This window comes from Octopus bimaculoides, chromosome 3, assembly GCF_046866305.1.
Source record: "Octopus bimaculoides isolate indiv1 chromosome 3, ASM4686630v1, whole genome shotgun sequence".
In the NCBI taxonomy this organism is placed as follows: domain Eukaryota; kingdom Metazoa; phylum Mollusca; class Cephalopoda; order Octopoda; family Octopodidae; genus Octopus; species Octopus bimaculoides.
Window position 1 is genome coordinate 47,044,393 of NC_142930.1, and position 20,929 is coordinate 47,065,321.

Sequence of the window (20,929 nt, forward strand, 5' to 3'; positions counted from 1 at the left end):
GTTGGATTGACTTTGATCATAGGTTTGATTAATCGGGACTGATATGAAGTTAAACAACAGCATTACCACACGCCACCAAACTGCACTGTTGCACCACACTAAACCACCAGGGTGCACTGCACAATCATACATATTCTCATTTGTACCTCTCATCATAGGTGCATTAGGTTATGTATCCACAAATTTACATAAAAACATAGACATACTAGGCTTCACTAAGAACGAGCAAAAGAAACTGGCGCGGATGCTCCGAATCTAATCTATTAGTGGCACAGTGAAGATTTGTCAGACATTTTAGTCGAAGAAATCGACACGAGTAATTATTTTTATTAAGGTTGGTACTTATTCTATCGGTCTCTTTTGCTGAACTGCTACGTTACAGGAACATAAAGATACTAACACTGGTTGTCAAGTAGTGTTGAGGAATGCACACGCGCGCACCCCCCCACACACATATACGACAGGCTTCTTTTAATTTCCGTCTACCAAATTCACTTACAACACTGTGGTCGGTCCGGGGTTATAGTAAAAGACACCTTCTCAAGGTGCCACGCAATGGGACTGAACCTGGAACCATGTGGTTGGGAAGCAAACTTCTTACCAAACAAACACGTTTGCTTTTTTTTTTTTCTTTTACTTGTTTCTTAAGTTTTCACATCTGAAATTCTCATTGTTATTACTATTTTGAAAAGACCTATGCACAGTAATATTTGTAAAATATAATAAAGATATTTTTTTGAAAATATCATAAGCATTTAGGCACTTTAAAAATATATCTCCAAGATAGAAAAATTTTATACAAAACCACCCACATCTTCCCATTTTCTCAAATAGCAATATTGCACACACAAGAGCAAAAGTGCATATGAGTGTACAGTGAAAACCTCGCATGAAATTATTGAAAACAATAATTGTAATGATACACCCATTTGGAATTTAAAATGAAGGCCAGGTAAGTAAATTAGTAGATCTTACCAAGAATGTTTACCACGAGCTGATTCAAATACCATTTTTATGTTAATGCTCTTGTGCATTGACATAGTTCTAGCACAGAAGTTCATATATTCTGAGTGATAAGGATTAAGATTCTCAAATAACTCGGTGACGCAGTGCATTTATGAAAACTCTTTGAAATATCTCTACACTCTTTAGTCTCCTGGCTCTTTCTATTTGTTTCTTTGTTTCTCTCCCTTTCTTGTCCCCACCAGTCTCTCCTCATTTTTCTGTCTCTGACTCGCTCTCTCTTCATACATCACCAAAGACCTCATAACTTGAGGTTCTTGGGGAAACTCAGGTGCAAGTTCGACTGAACGACAGTGCAGCCAATATTACGAATTTGTTTAACTATATAAACTGACTTGTGGGGATATTGATCAGCACTGATCTTGTCTTTAACTTTCTAATATAAACTACTATATCTAACATACATGTTGCCTCGTATATATTGTAGTATATTTATTCTGTATTGTATTTATCACATAAAAATCTACTGTGCTTTCACTCTTTAATGTTTGTTATATTCTTTTTCAGTGCACGATAACAAGTCAGCCACAGAAGAGACGTTTATATATACACAGATGTCTACTGATATAGTTCTCAACACAACAGAATATCACAAATTCAGTTAAGCTAGTCTACTAATGTAAGCATCGACTATTTTTGTTCGAACAAGTTTTATGATATAGTTAGAATATCAGGTGTTTCGTTCACTGATTAACTAACACTTCTAAAGAACATTATTGATTCTTTGGCAAAATCTTATTTATTTATGATTGCAGTTAAATCACATAGGGATAAATAGAAGATTTGTCCAACACTATTATGTTATTTTCATAGCTCTTTTAAAGTATAATCTCGTGAATTATACTAAACGTTCTAACGTTAAAAAAAAACTGTCTGAAGCATCAGTCTCTGATAGCAAAATAAACTTTTTTTTTAAACCTATTAAAGAAATGTTTAACTTCGACATCTGTAAAGATTTTAAAATTGAAAACTTACATTCTTTCTGAAAAGAAATACACTGTATGGTATAATACTGAAATAATATGGTGGCTAACATCGTAGATTAAGAGATTGGGCTCTCTGTCAGCTACAGGGGTTCAAATGCTTTTTGAAGCTATTTCATCGCTAATATTTTTGGCAATGTTATAAACGTCACATTTTTCCTTTGCCTGTAAATATAAGGTCACTCTACATAATTGACAGAAGCCAAATAAACCTAAATGATATTAGTAATGAGGGATCAGACGAAATTAAGCAATCTCAGGTTCAAGCCTTGCTTCTCTTGTGCACCAACCAAATTATCAACGATAATTTAATCGAAATTATCTATCTCAGAATGAAACGATGACTGTGATATAAAGACACAGGTTACCATATTCGTATCTTGCTGATGTTTAATTATTAGATTCTTAATCTCAGCTAAATGAGCTTTAGGTATTTTTCTGTGCCAGTAGATTGTACAATTCGTGGGGTGCAGATGGATAACTCACTGGCTTTAAATCCCAGAAAATCACGATAATCTCTATTCACATTATAATTTCTCGTAAAACTTATATAGTTTTGAATATCATCCAGGAATCTTATTTATAATATTCCATATAGCAAAATTCCACCTCATCTAGTAGACAGTTGAAAAATTGAGTGTTTTATTTGACTCGATTTAGAAATTGCCGGCTAAACACTGAATAAAATCAATCAAGCAGATTCTAAGAGTCTGCGAATTGTAACAAAATATTTCTGTCTCCGCGACCGATTTTTGATGTTTTCTTTCCATATAAAAACAGGCTGTACCCTTCCATTTGGCTGTTTCAAAACGGAATCACATTAAACGGGTTTTTTTCAATTTTTGTAACCCATCATCGGGTCATAGCTTCTGTTTTGGGGTTTAGTATACAATTCCTTATAATTATATATATATATTTCTCCCTATATATATATATATATATATGCCTTGTTTCTTTGTGCATATACATATATGTGTATGTGTGCGCATGTGTGTATGTGAATATAACGTTTATTTATGTGCTTGTACATAATTTTCCAATAGCATTTTGTAAAATAAAATAGCAAAAAATGATGAATATCAATATAAAGAGCCAAAAATATAGAAATATATGGCAGTGAGGCTCAAAAATATGGCAAAAAGTGTAAGCATTTGCAAGAATACATCATTCCAAATGTTTGCTGTGAAGCTTTATACAATGGTGCAACACCATGTGACATTTCGTGGTGATTCAATGTATTGGTTGTGATATGTAGGATGCAATGTGACAGGTGATATTGGCGAAGATTTAGGTTAGACAGGGTTGGAGATAATATTGTATATTAGTAAATGTCTTATATTACTGTGTAATGAAAGTCGAAGTAGGTATAGTTGTAGGTATAGGAAACAATGTAAAATGTTGCTGTATTTTGGAGTGACATAAAGTATTGGGAAATTACCTGGAGTATAATTATATATTGGGGAAATGACTGGACATTGTGTGCTGAGGAATGACGTAGGGTGTTCTTGTGTATTTAGCGAATGACAATGTTTGTGGGAATACAGCAAAGTATATGAGTCAATGGTTTGGGATAACAAACTATTTAAGTTGTTAGTTTAGCATGAAAATCTTCTAGTGAAGCAGACTACTTATAATTTGCACCAAGAAAATTATCTCCTGGACTGGAAACATTTTAGCAGTTCTTCCGTGGTGGATAAAACCGTCTTCAATCTTTTATTTTTTTTTCCTATGCACTCTAAAATATTTCTATGCTCAACGATTTCCTTTCTTTAAATAAACAATTACACACTGCTTCATCACAGCGCCATCTTGGAGAACACTTTCCGACTCATATTTTATCAAATTCCTTTTGTACTTTGAAGTTCGGTTATTTTTTCCCGGAACTCTAGTATTTATTGAACTATTTGCTGTTACATCTCACCACCAAGACTTCAATGCACATGATATCAATCTCTATTCCTACTTAACATTTTGTACATAAGTATCATTAACGCTTAACCAAAACATCTCACATCAAACCTGCAGGTCTATGAATAGGGACTTTAAAAATTTCCTTCGTTCGAGAGGAGTGACAACAAAACAAACCACAATTCTGAAAGATGTAAAGGAGGCGATCTTACATGACGCTCTTCCAACATATCAAAACACGCGCACACACGTATATGTATATATTTATGTGCGCGTGTGTGTATATATATATATATACACACAAACATACATACATGCACATATATATATATATTTATATGTATATGTATGTATGTATGTATGTATATACACGCACACACACACATGCAGTTTATATATATATATATATATATATATATACATATATCTGTATGCATGCATATATGCATACATTTATATACATATGTATATACATAATAATGATCACTAAAATCACCGATAGATAGATAGATAGATAGATAGATAGATAGATAGATAGATAGATAGATAGATAGATAGATAGATATATTGACAGATAGATAGATAGATAGATAGATAGATAGATAGATAGATAGATAGATAGATAGTTAAGCCACCATACCTGACTCTTTCCATTATGCCTCACATCCCAGATTTTACGTCACTGTTTCCTCTCACCACCAGCTTGCAACAATGTAACCTTCAATTTTCCTCACTCTATCCAGAATGTTTCCCGATGTAAGAGGAGTGAATTTAGAAGGGACATAAACATCCGATCATACAGTCTTATAGGCTACCTACGTTTATAGGCAATATCTCCAATATTCCTACATTTTTATTCAGACTCCCCAGTATAGTACATGTAAGTAGGGGTTCTAAAATAGATCATGGGTGATGATCAATAAGAAACATCGCTTGTGGTTGTGCTTAATCTAGAAAATATTACAAAATTAAGGGATATCATGACGAAATTAACATCCAATTTAGAATAAGAAAATGTTTCATTTAAGACAAATGTCAAAATCCCAGATTACAGGAGCTGCTGTTAAAAAGTAATATTGGATGGTTATAGGAATAATTTTGGGGAGCTGAAACAGTTTTTGAGTCGCCTTTGTGTACAGAAAATTCAAAATATTTCACAACTATTGAATTATGATTAGCTCTGTTTCAAGCTATCACAAAGTTTCGTTTTGTCTTTTTTGTTTACAATTTTGTATAATTAAATTCTAAATGAAGGACATTACTATCTTGATTATATATCGAGACAGATATACTAAATAATATGAATGCTGGGACTAAAACAAATATCGCATACGTACAATGCACAAGTCCATCCACAGAGTTGTGCGAGTCTGTGTATGTGTGTGCGGATGCATGTGAATGCATGCGTGTGTCTGTATATAAAAATATATTAATATGTACATATGTATATAAGGGGTATATATAAATATATATATATATCGACAGTTATTTACACATGTATGTATGTATGCATGTATGTATGCATGTATGTATAATGTTATGCACACATAGGTGCTAGTCAAGAGCACATTTAAAGCTCAATAAAACATTAATCGATTTCAGAGCTCTGTATTGTCTGTGAGATAGAAATGAAAGGAAGCTGAAAATTAAGTGTTATTTCGTGCAAACACATATAGAAAATAGTTTAATATTCCGGTATAATTTATGGTTCCATCGAGTTGCTCTTTCGTCTTTTCAGCCAGTAACTATAGGCAGCTGTTAGGTAGCCAGGCTTTTATAATTGTTGATAGCTCGCAGCCCTTATTCGACGATATATATATATATATATATATATATATATATATATATATACATGTCTCTTAAAGGATAGAGCTCAAAATCAATGCATTGAAGATACTTTATTGCAGCAACAATTATAATAACAGAAACAACCACAATAAGCCAAACCTATGCACATTTCAATAGGGTATCCCGGAAAAATAAACCACATCATCAGATGTCTCGTAAAATATTGTAACAAATTACAACATATTACAAATTTCTGGATACTCCATCTCATCAGGGTCGCATTATTGCCATCACCAATACTATTATTAGCAAAACACACACATCATCCAAGAAAATAACGATGGTAGGTTGCGTGCCGTCGATTATTCTTTCACCCTCTTGGATGATGTGTGTGTTTTGCTAATAATAGTATTGGTGATGGCAATAATGCGACCCTGATGAGATGGAGTATCCAGAAATTTGTAATATGTTGTAATTTGTTACAATATTTTACGAGACATCTGATGATGTGGTTTATTTTTCCGGGATACCCTATTGAAATGTGCATAGGTTTGGCTTATTGTGGTTGTTTCTGTTATTATGATTGTTGCTGCAATAAAGTATCTTCAATGCATTGATTTTGAGCTCTATCCTTTAAGAGACATGTATACATATATATATACAAAAACTCAACTGTGAGTTTTTGGCTAAGACTGTTAACAGATACTATATATTTTGTAAAATTTGTTTTATAAAAGTATATATTTAATATATATATATATATATATATATATATATATATATATATATATATAAGTTTCGAATGGAAAGAGATAGCTCTTTCACGGGGATGTATTTTTTAAAAACGTACACCGGTTTAGCTCCATATCAATTAATATACTATGGATTTCATTAATCTGTGTCAATATTAGTGTTAACACTTATGACGTTCCAGTTGTCGTTACAGATGTTTTCATCCATTCGATACAGGAGAACAGAATCTTAATGATATAAGGAAAGTGGAGATTTGAATACAGAAAAAAAATCATTATTTTTACCTTTTAAATGCATAATGCAATCTTAATTGCAAAATATGAATGTAGGTGAGAAATTGAAATGTACGTAGGCGATATGAAATTGACTATTATATAAATAAATTTGACTTATTTCTGTGTTCAAATCTCCATTTTCCTTATATATATATATATATATATATATATATATATATATGTGTGTGTGTGTGTGTGTGTGTGTGTGTGTGTGTGTGTGTGTGTGTGCATATATATGTGTTTATGTATATGTATGAGTGTGTGTATATATATATATATATATGTGTGTGTGTGTATATGCATTTATATATATATATATGCATTTATATATATATATATATATATATATATATATATATATATATATATATATATATATATATATATATATATATATATAATAATTTTCCAGAGGATGTAGCAACCGTTACCAATATAGCATAAGAACTTACCTTAGGGGATCATTAACTAGATTCCTTAAGGGTCGTTCTCACAGTTTATATTATAAGGTTTTTAACTTTTAAATTTTCATATTCAAAAGAGACAGAGACTTCAAACTCGATATATCGATTTATTCACCACTCTATGAATATGAAAATTTAAAAGTTAAAAACCTTATAATATATATATATATATATATATATATATATTATTACGAATTTGGGATATTTACCAATCGATAAACAACTCCTATTTCAGGATGACCTCATGGTATGATATACGCAGAGAAAATTAAATCAAGTAAAATAATTTAAATAACTTAAAATAAAATTAGTTAATTAAATATATCTTAGCTGTAATTAATCTGTGGGGAAAGAAGGTCGTACAAGTAATCGCTACACGTGTTTCTATGCTGGTGGGGCGTGTATTAAGGCTATACTTAATACATAAATCCACCAGTGCGTCTTCAGGCTATGCATATTATTATTATGTACGGGTAAAAGTTAAAAATAGTTATATTAAAAATAAAAATTACAAATATATTTAAAAATATTAAATGCCTAAAGAACAATTAAATACCTAAAGTACAATTAAAATATGTTTTGGAAATGCTCTACCTAAGGAAATTATTAACGATTAAATTAGAAACATATCAAATCTTATAATATATCTAAATAAATATTATTGAAATTATATTACTTGTAATAATTTTGTGTAAAATACACCCCTGTGAATACTAGCATAATAAAACATATTTCATGTCAAATGTGAAGTAATAGTCTAGAATAAAGATTAATTAGTAAATACTACTTACGTTAGAAACTTAGTGAATAAAAGAAACAATAAAGGTAGATTACTTTACGACATAAGGTTTAATCCTGCAAGTTCAAGGCCAAATGGCCGCTTTCACTGTCAGACGCAAAGTATTATGGGAATTGGGTATAACATAAAAGAATAAAATAAACTACTATGAAAAATACTCTAAAAATAATAATAATATAAGAGAGGTTGAAGTCAAGGGGAGATAATAACTAGAAATGGGGCTATAATCGTAAAGCTAGCAATAGATGGAGTTTTAAAGTGTTGTAGATTTTGAGATTTATGTTACATAAATGTGGCCTGACTATTCGTTTAGAGGTAATATTGTTTAATAAATACTTAGTTCTTAGTCTATACGTATATAATACTACTATAAATGCTATTAAAACTTCTAGTAACTGTATCCATCATAAGTGTGTGGAGATGATATGCTTTGAGGGTGGTTATTTTATATATTTTTCATTTTATTATACGTAAAGCTATTCCTATGTCGGCATTTTATTCCTCTCTCTTCATTACTGTTTAATAAGAACTCTCTCGACTATTTTCATAAACTCTGTTGTACAAAATAAGCACGTTTTGTTATCTATTTTATCGCTCTACAAATAATATACCAATTTAGGGTGCATTCTATTTTATTAGATTTTAACTCCCATATGTATTTACTTAGACCTGTAGAAATTTTTAATTTGGAGTTTTTGAAAGACTGATAATGCTGGGAAATTCTTTTTTTAATTTCTTTCGCTGTGGATCCAATATATTCTTTATTATTAATATTGTTATTATTATTATTATTATTATTAAAGGTTACTATACATTTATGAATTACGTTATCTAGATTGCAATCATTATTAAGCCTACATTTGGATTTGTCTTTACATGTGCATTTATTTGAAAAACGGCTATGCTTATTGTTTATGATAGTTCTGCTGTAGCTATGATTAATATTAGTTAAATTATTATTATAAAATTTGTTTAATTTGAAATTGCTTATTAAGGATATAATATTACTTATATTCCTTGTTGTAGAATAGCCCACTCTGATAGTTTTATTGTAGAATATTTTCGAGTACGTATTGTTCTTTTTAAAGGATGTTTTTTTTTATGTTCAAAATTTCTTTAATAATTTGGGCCCCATCAGGGATAATTAGCCATATAATTTCCTTATTATGTTTATTTTTATTGTTATTATTATTATTACTATTATTGTAATCATTATTATCATTATTATTATTCATCGTTGTCAGTGTATTCTTCATGGGTATATAATAATTATGTTTATCATTTTCGAATTATTTTTAGTATTATCCTTACTATAATTATTAGTATTATTGTTTTTATTTCGACGTATATTATAATTATCTTTATTTTCTTATATTGTTTATTATTATCATTACTATTACTTCTATAGTTGGTTTGAGAGTTAGGATGATTAATAATATTGTTATTGGGTCCGTAATTATTAAAGAGTTTAATTTTTGAATTATAGCCCGCTTCTTTTAATGTACTATTATAGTAAGAGACATGTTTATTGAAAGTATCAATACCCGAGGATAACATAGAAATTTCTTTACCTATATTTTCTATTAATGCTTTTTAACTGTGTGTAGATAGATACACATACATATATACGTATGTATTATATATTATATATAAATACATGTATATCCACAGATTTTTATGTATATGTGTGTGTGCGTGCGTGTGTGTGTGTGTGTGTGTGTATATGTGTGTGTGTGTTCAGTTATGTTCAGTTATAATGAAAACGATTTTACATTAATCTGATGGATTACTCTATACTTTTGTAAAGTAAAAAGTGTATTATTCTTAAACGGGAATATTATTGACAGTGACTTCGAAGTTTCGGTTAGGGAAGTCATCATCGGACAGCGATGCTTTGAAGTTAATCTTGGTTTTATATAATCTCTGTTGAGTTCAAACTCTTCCTTGGGTGTGAGGTTTGAGTGGAGTGACAGTTAAGTTAGGTTTTAGTGTTGGTTGTTATGGAGAGGTGTTTTTGGAGGAATTTTTATTGATTAAATTTGAAGTTATGTCATTGTTTAGAATTTATTCATGAATGTAGAACTTTGTAAGTAGCTGCGCATATTCAAGTGTTTCTCCTTTGGTAAGTAGTTATATAATAGGTCAATAGTTTAAGTTATTTTTGGTTTTATTGGATTTAATCCTGTGCTTTAACAATGTAAAGGCCAAAGGTGCAAAGTCCAATATTTAAAGACTTAGTAACTGGACGTGTCAACATTTTTTTGTTGTAATGGTATTTTTTAGGGGTTTAAAAAAGAATATAAGTAGGTACTATGTTTTAGCTTGTCAATTTCTTTACTTGTTTTTGCTGTTGTTGTAATTTAGGGTATTTCCTGTTTTTATTTGGGAGGTGGTGGTTATCATTATTATTGAATAAATTAAGGTGGTGAACTGGCAGAATCGTTAGCGTGCCGGCGAAATGCTTAGCGGTATTTCGCCCGTCGCTACGTCCCGAGTTCAAATTCCGCCGAGGTCGAGTTTGCCTTTCATCCTTTCGGGGTCGATTAAATAAGTACCAGTTACACACTAGAGTCGATGTAATTGACGTAATACCTCCCCCAAGCTGCCCTTGAGGCAAAAATTTGAAATCATTATTATTGAATAAATTCTAAACAATAACATAACCGCAAATTTGATCAATAAAATTCTCTCCAAAGCACCTCTTCATAGCAACCTACCCTTAAATCTAATTACCACTCCACTCAAATCCACACGGCCAAGGAAGATTTTAACTCAACAGAGACTATATAAAGCAAGATTAACTTCAATGCATCGCAGTCTGTCGATGGCTTAACTGGTTGAAACTCCGAACTCATTGTCAATAATATTCTTGTTTAAGAATATATATATATATATATATATATATATATATATATATATATATATATATATATATATATATATATATATATATATATATATATATGTACATATACATATATACACATACATGTATGTATATATACAAATATACACATACATACATACATACATACATATGTATATGTATTTTTTAATCCAAGTACGCACGAACGCACTATATATACACAATAGTTGTAAGAAGAGATTGTAATTTTCAGCAGAGAATGACATCTATCGTACAATTCAATCATTATTCAATGTTGTTTCCATTTGCCGAAGAAATGGTTTAACATATCGGCTTTAAAGCCTACACAGGCACTTTAAAAGACATCGTATTACATCGAGCTAGGTAAGCCAGTGCTCAATGAATGCAACATAAATCCGAACATGACTTATTTTAAAAGACATTGATTTGCCAGATGCGACTATCGGATAAAATGCTGTTTTCGTTCGCGAGGGGCGACTTGGTATTTTAGCTACTCACAGTCAATAAGATAAATGTCTGTCATATATTGGGTAGATTTGGTCGACGGCACCTACTTACCTACAATTTGTGACTCTGTGTGCGTTTGCTCTGACTAAAGGGCAAGTAGGTTTACAGCTTCTAATAATTAATTTCGATCTTTTACGTTCTAAGTTCATACCTTCTCTAACAATTTGTAATGCTGGTACTAATGTAACCGTTTGGATTAGATGGCGGCGTAGATGCTTAGAAGTGTTATGTAATCTCCCATTACTTACGACGACTCAATACTGAAATCAACCTCGGATCAACTTATGAAATCGTTCTCTTCATGGTCGATAAAATAAATATAAATATCACATGTACGGTTCAATTCCAACCACAAGCGTCGATCTTATGCATTGTGCAAAAAGAGTACTTAGATATATGATTCTTATGTCAGTGTGTAGTTTAAATATCAGACCAAAATAGAAATTTATTAGATTGTGTCTAATCTAATTTATTAGATTGGTTTATTAGATTGTAGAAAAACTTTCGGTTTTTCAGTGGTGAGTACCCTTCTGAAAATAGTAACGCCGAAATCTTCTTTAAACTAACCCCAACAAGCTAGAAATCTAAAGATATATTGCAGAGGTCAAAGCTGTAATAGTATATTTGAAAACAAAATAGAACGTGAATATTTGATAAAAAAAAATACGGGATCACTACATAGCTGGAAAACAAAGGTAAGGTAGCTATATGGCTAGAACGCCAGTTGAATGATAAGAAATTCGACACTGACCTCACAGAAGTGTAGAGTCCTTACCAAGACGAAGAATAGGTATTAGTCTGTAAGTCGGATTTATGGATTGCACAAAGATGTTTGCTAAACTGTCTGGGTACCACAAGTATTCTTTAGCAGGATTGACCGGAGGTTATACAGTAACAACAACAACAACAACAACAACAAACGCAATAACAATAGCAATATCAAAAACACAGAATATTTTTGAGTACTGGCGTACCTGCTACCTACATGTCTTGGTCTAATTGAGTAGAGCTGATAAAAAATTCAAAGCAATTAAGTAACAGCAATTAAACAATTAAACGACAGCAGCAAAAATATTACATTCATTTTTTTTTTGTTCATCTGGTTCCGAGACGGTTTTCAATTTTTTGTAGAGATGTCAACGGCTTTTTAAAACAGTTTATGAATTAATAATTTTTTAAACGTCTATCTCTTTAAAACATTCCAATCAGAGAGAATTCTTTGTATATTTTAATTTCTTTTAGAATTTAAGATTTTAAAGAAGTTTACAGCAGTGAGTGCCAGGCTTTAAAACTATGTAGTGTTTGGTTCCATACATCTAGCTTCCGAATTCAAATAACGCCGTTGTATATTACATCTTTTATTCTATCTGCAATTGCTATAAAAAATACTTGGGTTACACTAGAAACACCTCACTCGACCTTTTTCTACGCTTGAAATAATGAGTCTTGTGTCTGGTTAAAGCAATAACAAAAATGTCATTAATTAATTAGATATATCATTCATTTATGGTTCAATAAAATAAGAAATACATTTTTTTTTTTACGATTTATATTAATTAGCTCTATCATAATAAATTGAATACAATTACACCGATACTTCAGCTTGAAAAAATATACCCTTTTCAAAGCTTAGAACAATAACAAAATACATTCATAAAGTAACATTTGGTGTCCTCAAAATGTGAATTTGATGCTAGATGTGACTCTTAGCCATTGTTTCTCTTTCACTTTCTCTCTCCCTCCATATGTGTGTGTGTGTGGGGGGGGGGGGGGTTAGTATACATACATGTATAAATATATTCATACACATGTATGCATATCAACTCACGATTGCGAGATCGCGGGTTCGATTCCCAGACTGGGCGTTGCGTTGTGTCCTTGAGCAAAGCACTTCATTTCACGTCGGTCTGCGATCATTTTGTAATCTGACATGTAGCACACAGTACACCTGTACAGGTAATGTCGATTTGATGGAAGGAGTGAGCTTATGTGTACACAAACATTTGATCACTATAAACAAATCATGTGTCGTCTAACGACAGGAGAGTCAATGATATACATATATATATATATATATATATATATATATATATATATATATATATATATATATATATATATACATTTTTACACACACCACACACCACACATCTTTTCCATCTTCCATTTCCTTTCCTCTTTCACCCCTCACATACCTTCTCTACACCGTTAAACTCAGTACCCACACCACACACACACCATTACGCCCCTGCGGCATATACATACACCTACATACACTCACATGTGCATGAAACGCATGCACACACTCCTACTCCACATTACACCAGCACCCAATACCTCTCAACCTTTACCTCCCGTCACCCCTATGTCACCTCGCACTTCCATGCACACCCCTACAACACACAAATTTGATAATCTCACACACACATATGTTACACTGCCTCACACACTCCCATACATATATATTCCCACACGTCATATTTACACACACGCGCGCGCGCTCATGCACACATATAAGCGTGCGTACGCACGCGCAACGCTCGCTCACATACTTTAGCCAGGTTACTGCTGTCTCCCTTTCCATGCAACCACAACCTTTCGGTCAGTTCAACTTGTAAAACAGTTAATCCAGGCACGTTTCTTTTTTTTTTTCTTTCTCTCTTCGTTTTCTTTCTCCATTCTTCTGTCGAAGAGCGTAGGTTCGAAACGTGAAAGACTTTTCCGTTTTTCCTGAACGTCAAACTAATACGCTTTGTTTATTGTTCTCTCATCTGTGTCTATCTTCTGGGTTTTTTTGTACATTTTGAACCATGTGTGTGTGTGTGCGTATGTGTGTATGTGCGTGTGTGTGCGTGTGTGTGTATGTGCGTGTGTGTGTGTGTGTGTTTGTGGGGGGGGGGTGTATGTGTGTATGTGTGTGTGTGTGTGTGTACGTGTAAATATACTCACAAATACACTCAGACGCATACACATTGAGTTTAGAGATTTAGGAAAACCAGGAAAATACCACAAACAAGTACTCCATACGAGACACTAGCTAACAGACTATCCCATTATTCCAAATAACATTTTACACAAAATATAAATGGAAGGAAACGTACCAGTTATAAGGTTGGTACATTCATCGCAGAGTATAAAAGTAAACAAAGGGCTCAAGATGATGGTATTACATTTTCTAATCTGTGGCGATCGTTTCAATAATAGCAGTAAATAAATCGACCGTCAAAAGCGTTTCATGTAGAGTATCCAGATATTCTGTTAATGAGGCAAGTTTTGCTCAAAATGTGGACTTCTATAACGCAGATTTGGCAAGGACATGATATGCCAATAAGATTCAGTAAATCCCGGATGGTAGCGCCTTTTAAAAAAGACGTACGGTTAGCAGCCGTATTCTCAAGTGCATAATACAAACGATCTAAGAAACTTATATTACAACAGTCGCAACAAGACTAAGAATACTATTCGACGCTATTCTGGATTAAGTAAACTATTAAACATAGACAGTTAAAAACAACACAAGGAAACGACAACCGTATTGATCGGAACTGTAATTCTACTGATTATTGAAAAGATTGTCAATGATTAAAAAATGTGATACCATCATCGTTGACATTTATGTGTGTGTGTGTGTGTGTGTGTGTGTGTGTGTGCGTGTGCGTGTGTGTGTGTGTGTATGTGCGTGTGTGTGTGTGTGTATTGTTTGTATGCATACGTTTAGCAGCGTTGTGTTAATACACCCCAGTGGATACATCACAAGGTTCTCCTTCAACGAGCGAGGGTAAATATATATTTTTCTGTGTACACATACAAACGTATTTACAGCTTACACACACACACACACACACACACACACACACACACACACACACACACACACACACACACACACACACACACACACACACACACACATTCACACACATGCACACAAGTATAATAACACACACACATACATACATACATACATACATACATACATACATACATACATACATACGCACGTATGTTCATATAATCAATGTTACATGTCATAACGGGTTTCATTCCTCGAAGGCAGTTCTTCAGAAATGCCAGCAAATATGTATCATATAATCATTTAAATGGTTGATGATGAGAAAAACTGAAAGAATGTACGGATTACTGGTTGGGGTTTGAATTGGGTGAACGCTGTAAAACAAATAGGTAGAAAAATTTGTTGAGAAAACAAAGCGAATGATAGTTATTGTCAACATTAGTTTATGTGTGTGTGTGTGTGTGTGTGTGTGTGTGTGTGTGTGTGTGTGTGTGTGTGTGTGTGTGTGTGTGTGTGTGTGTGTTTATCAAAATTCATTTTGAATTCATTTTGTAGATAAAGTTAGAAAAGGAAAAGGTTTTTTATACTGAATACGCAGGGAAAACAATTGGACTTTGAGGCAGTTATTTTAATATATAATGAATACCTGTTTATTTAAACATGCTGTACTTGCGCTAGCTACGACATGTAAGAATACTAGAGCTAAATCCCAAAGAGCTTCATGAAGCGAGCAGATTACTAACAGTCCTTAGAATTATAATTAGAAATAATTTTTTGTTTTAGCTATGCCCAAAAGTTTCCTCCCCCCACAAAAAAAGAAAAGAAAATATTAAGTGGAGCAACGTTCTAACTGCTATTAAATCGCAAGTAAATGAACCATTTGAAATTTTGTGATATAACATTTATTAACACCAGTATGTGTCAATTATCTTGCTAACCTTTTGGTTATCAGAAATTTTTTATTACTATCTCTAGACAGAGTTCACTTTGTATAAATATATATTTACATTTCGAAGGTCCCCGGTGATGTTAGGATGTATCAAATCATGGCTATTAAATTTCCATGACTGAAGATCAGCGCTAAGGTCATGTTAACAAAATACGTATCAAAGGGATTGTTCTCATAGATCTGACGTGAGGTGCTGAACACTTGTTGCCATTAATGTGTTTAGAAGAGATAGAACAATCATTAGAATATTATTATTGCTGTTCTTACTGTCTGATTGTTTTGTTCGTGTGTTACACCAAAGGAGTTAATAACTCGAATGGTGAAAGATATGCAGAGAGGAAGAAAAGGGGGAGAAGAAGAAACAAAAATGAGACAGAAATAGTGGAATCAGTGAAAAATTAGAAAATTAAAAAGTTTGAGAGAAAGAGAGAGGGATAGGAGGGAAAAGGTTTATATTATTCTGCATTTGTGTGTTGAAATGGGAGGCACAATCGACATTTTTAACATAATAAAACAATGCCACGAAGATCTATAAATTTATGCAATAAAAGATATATCGATGGATAGCTAAATTAAAGTGAAATAATCTTAGATAGCAGACAGCTGTTGATGTTATATTTTTATCCTTGACATGTTCCAGACCAAAGACTGTGGCCATGCAGGGCACTGCCATTATTCATTTTTTAAAAAAAATATAGTCTAAATGCTTATCGGTATTATAAGAGTAAACAAGCTAAAATGAAATAACTTTAATTAGCATATATTTGTGTATGTTACACTTATCTTTTACGTATTCCAGGCCAAAGACTGTGGCCCTGCTGGGATACAGTCATTATTAATTTTCTGGGGGGGGGGGGGGGGGGGTTTGTTATTGGGTTTAAATGCTTATCGGTGCTGTGAGAATAAACAGATACATACATCAGCAGAAGGGAAAGTAGATATTCAAATATGCTGACTTACTGTGTGGAATTTCCACAAGCCCTGCACGAAAATTATGAGTGATTAAGAATTAGTGAATGTAAAGAAACAGAAAAAGAACGGCAAAAAAGAGAAAAGAAGACTTTCTTTTTACTTTTAGGAAGACACTAAGGCACTCACGTGCAATTCGTAAGTTTCCAGATAGTTCTTTTCCTTTACATTTTACCCTCACGCACTTCAGAGTTATAGTGAATAAACGTTTTTCCTTCTCAACTAGGAACACCTGAACATGTTTACCTCGGGGTATGATTGTATATTAAGTGGGCACATCCAACAATGAACATAATGCACATACCTTATTCACACAAGCATGCACTTAAGCGTATACAGCATACATACACATAGATACATACACGCACATACGCACACATGCACTCAAACACACGTACACATAGATATTTATCAAACGAATGAAGATATATTAAAAATCATACAAGTCCTTATTTTATTGAAATTATTTCTGCTTTCAGAGAAGGCTAAACAATCACGTGATGACAATTTGGACTAACTCCAAATAGGAAAATTCAAGAATTCTCCGAATTTGGTATATTATTAAAGACGGTGTAATTGTCCTGGAAGAAGAGGACAACTGCGAACTCGTATTTCTTCTTTAGTAGGCGTCATCAGCACAGCAACAGTGGCTATTTTGAAAAAGACACATGCTAATTGAAATAGTGTATGGAGTCACCTAAGTAGTAAGCATTCAGCTATTTTCCTGTTAAAAGATAAAAAATGAAAAGCGAAATTCAGAGGTGTTTGTACATAACCCTACATAATAAATATCCATTGTATAAGATTCATTGAATGGTGTTGAAATCCTACTACAAGCATTTAGAAGTGAGAACGTGAGAAAGGCCCTTTTCATACGACAGGATTTCTGTAGACAGTACTAGGAAGAATTTGAATGATATTTCAAAGCTCCAACAGTTTTGTTGGTAATATTTCATCATGCATGTGTGAGGGATGTATAATTATGTATATGTGGGTGAGTGTTTGTGTGTATGATTAAATAGATATATGTGTGCATGTATATGCATGCATGTGTGTATATGTGTTTTCTGGATGGGTGTTATACTATGTACATATGTTTGCATGTATGATGGCAGTTTATTCGTGTCCGAAGACCACGAGGGAGAGTGTGACACGCTCTCAACTGACTTTGTAAACTGATCATTAATGCTGCAGGGCTTTTCTTCCAACCAGTGCTTAGTAGATTTAAAGTGAAAGTAAGTCTATACTAACCGATCCCACTCCTTAGACTTGGAGGTCTGACCACAGTGGGTCTGCAGGCTAAGACCGTTGCAGTGACCAGCAAGCTGTAGGTCTTACTTTGGAGTGGCCCCCTCCTAGGTAAATTCCCTTAGATGGTTGGAGAAATCCACCTATCCTGGAGTTGCTGGAAGGGTGTCAAAGATGGCATGTCTAACGTATGTGTATAATGCACTTTGTAAGGTACATCCACTTGTTATGCAATGATACCTCAAGGTGAACACCCTGTACTTGTGCTACAGAAATCAAATAAGAAACGTTTTTCTCACATCACTCAGAATCGAACCATGTTGTATTTAGGTTAAACTACATAGGACAACAAATATTTGGAGACTTACGAAATGAATACTAATGCTCTTGTGTCTTTCTAAAAATAAAATGAAAGACTTCTTTTTCCTTTTCTCTCTGTTTCTTTTACTTTACATTCATTAATTCTTAATCTTTAATAACTTGTGAGCCCTTCTTCTAAGCACACTAACAGTAACAGTTGTTCAGTGTCTAATTTAAAATCTGTAGAATAATTATTTTTGTTGGTGCATTTTCTTTGTTTATTTGGGCTAATCGTACAGTGTGTTAATTTATAACCCATAGTCGTGTGCATGATGGCATCACAGGAATGTTCAATGCATATGTGTGTGTGTGTATGTGTGTGTGTGTATAACATAATTATAAAGATCCGTTAGAACCTACGCATGTCAGCAAGTAGGGCGCCAGAAATGGCTAGGTTAACATAGAGTTCTCAGTAAGATAAACAACAATGAAAGTATCAAGTGTTGGTAGGATACTGTAGAAATGTAAGTACCAAACCTAATTTAAACCGTAGATCCGACTCTAGGGTTGGTTCCAGTTGTGACTTAGGTGTAAAAAGAGAACACATATAATGTTTAAACTTTAAGACAGCTGTTTTGGGAAAATGTTATTGATGTATTCATAAATAATATCATAACATATAATTCACCATCTTCGGTTAAAATTTTAGATAGAGAGAGAGGGAGTAAGAGCGAGAATGAAAGAGAGAGAGGAGAGGTCATAAATTAGTTTTACATCTTCCACTATTTATTGAATCGTAGCGTCTAGATTTGCTGCGTTTCTAATAAAACTTTATTTCTTTTTGCCAATAAACTCTGGTAAATTGTCCTTATTTTAATTTTTTTTTTTGAATATTTTCAATTCTAAGGCTAAATTATGAACACACTGTATATATATATATATATATATATATATATATATATATATATATATATATATATATATACGTATATATGTATATATATATATGTGTGCGTGTGTGTGTGTGTTTATGCATACATAATGCACATATAAAATAACATTTAAAATATATTTTAAATATAAATAGAAGACAAATTTGAGAAAAAAGATTTCTTGAAATTGTGTCCATCATGGCATCTGCAATAAGTACAACTCGAAGGATATGCAATCGCTTGTACTAGTAGTAGTAGTAGTAGTAGTAGTAGTAGTAGTAGTAGTAGTAGTAGTAGTAGTAGTCAGGTTTATGATGACTAAGCTATTACCGTTAGAGGTGACGATTTATAATAATGATGATGACGACGACGACGACGACGGTGATGAGGATGATGATGATGATGAAGACGACGACGATGACGACGATGATGATGACAACAACTGTGCCTAATTACGGGAATACATAATTAAGACAAATATATAAAAAAAATTCTTAATGCAGCATTAAATGCTCCGTGTGATTTTGGGTCAGTATTTCACCAAATATTGAGGTCGGAAAACAAAATCAATAATGTAGAAACGGAGTCACAATTGGAAAAGTTGGGCACTGAAGAAACAAACTTACAATTATCTAACTGGTTGTGTGTGTGTGTGTGTGTGTGTGTGTGTGTGTGTGTGTGTGTGTGTGTGTGTGTGTGTGTGTGTCTGTCTGTGTGTGCACGAGTGTATACAAACACACACAGACACATGTATATATATATATATATATATATACACACACACATACATACATAAATATATATATACATATATATATATATATACATATATATATATACATATATATACATATATATATATATATATATACATATATATATATATATATATATACATATATATATATATATATATATATATATATATACATATACATATATATATAGAGAGAGAGTTAGGAGTTAAGGATTCAACCCACTAAGGGATAGTATCTGTCCAAAATACTGCTGGGAGGGTACCTAATTATTGTTATACTAGTGTTATACCAAGTGTAATAAGTGGGTGCGGGTAAAAGGGGGGTTATTTTACCCTAAATTTATATAGCAATAAGAAAATGGAGGGGAATATGCGGTATCCATCGACTTGCAGACAGTGTATTCCGTTGAATTAATTAATTTATTTTGTAACTAAAATGACAAAAACCACAATATACAAATGCTTATGACATACCAATGTTATGTCATAAGCATTTGTATATTGTGGTTTTTGTCATTTTAGTTGCCTGCTCAAACGTTATGTTGTTAATTACCGAACATGATGTGAAATAACAAGTTATCATGTTACAAGTAG

The 20,929-nt window shown here is 32.6% G+C and overlaps 1 protein-coding gene across 4 annotated transcripts in view; it reads left to right on the top strand.

Moving 5' to 3' along the window:
- Positions 1-20,380, top strand: part of LOC106870146 (uncharacterized) — a 268,004-nt gene extending 247,624 nt beyond the window's left edge. For 3 of the 4 annotated variants that reach the window (XM_089348930.1, XM_014916147.3, XM_089348929.1), the window contains one exon: positions 1,531-2,609. In XM_089348930.1, the coding sequence (XP_089205056.1) occupies positions 1,531-1,628 (98 nt within the window). In that variant the 3' untranslated portion in view covers positions 1,629-2,609. Of the gene's footprint in view, positions 1-1,530; positions 2,610-17,577 lie in introns of those variants that run through there. The other variant, XM_089348928.1, reaches the window with a different exon arrangement.
- Positions 20,381-20,929: the final 549 nt, after the last annotated feature.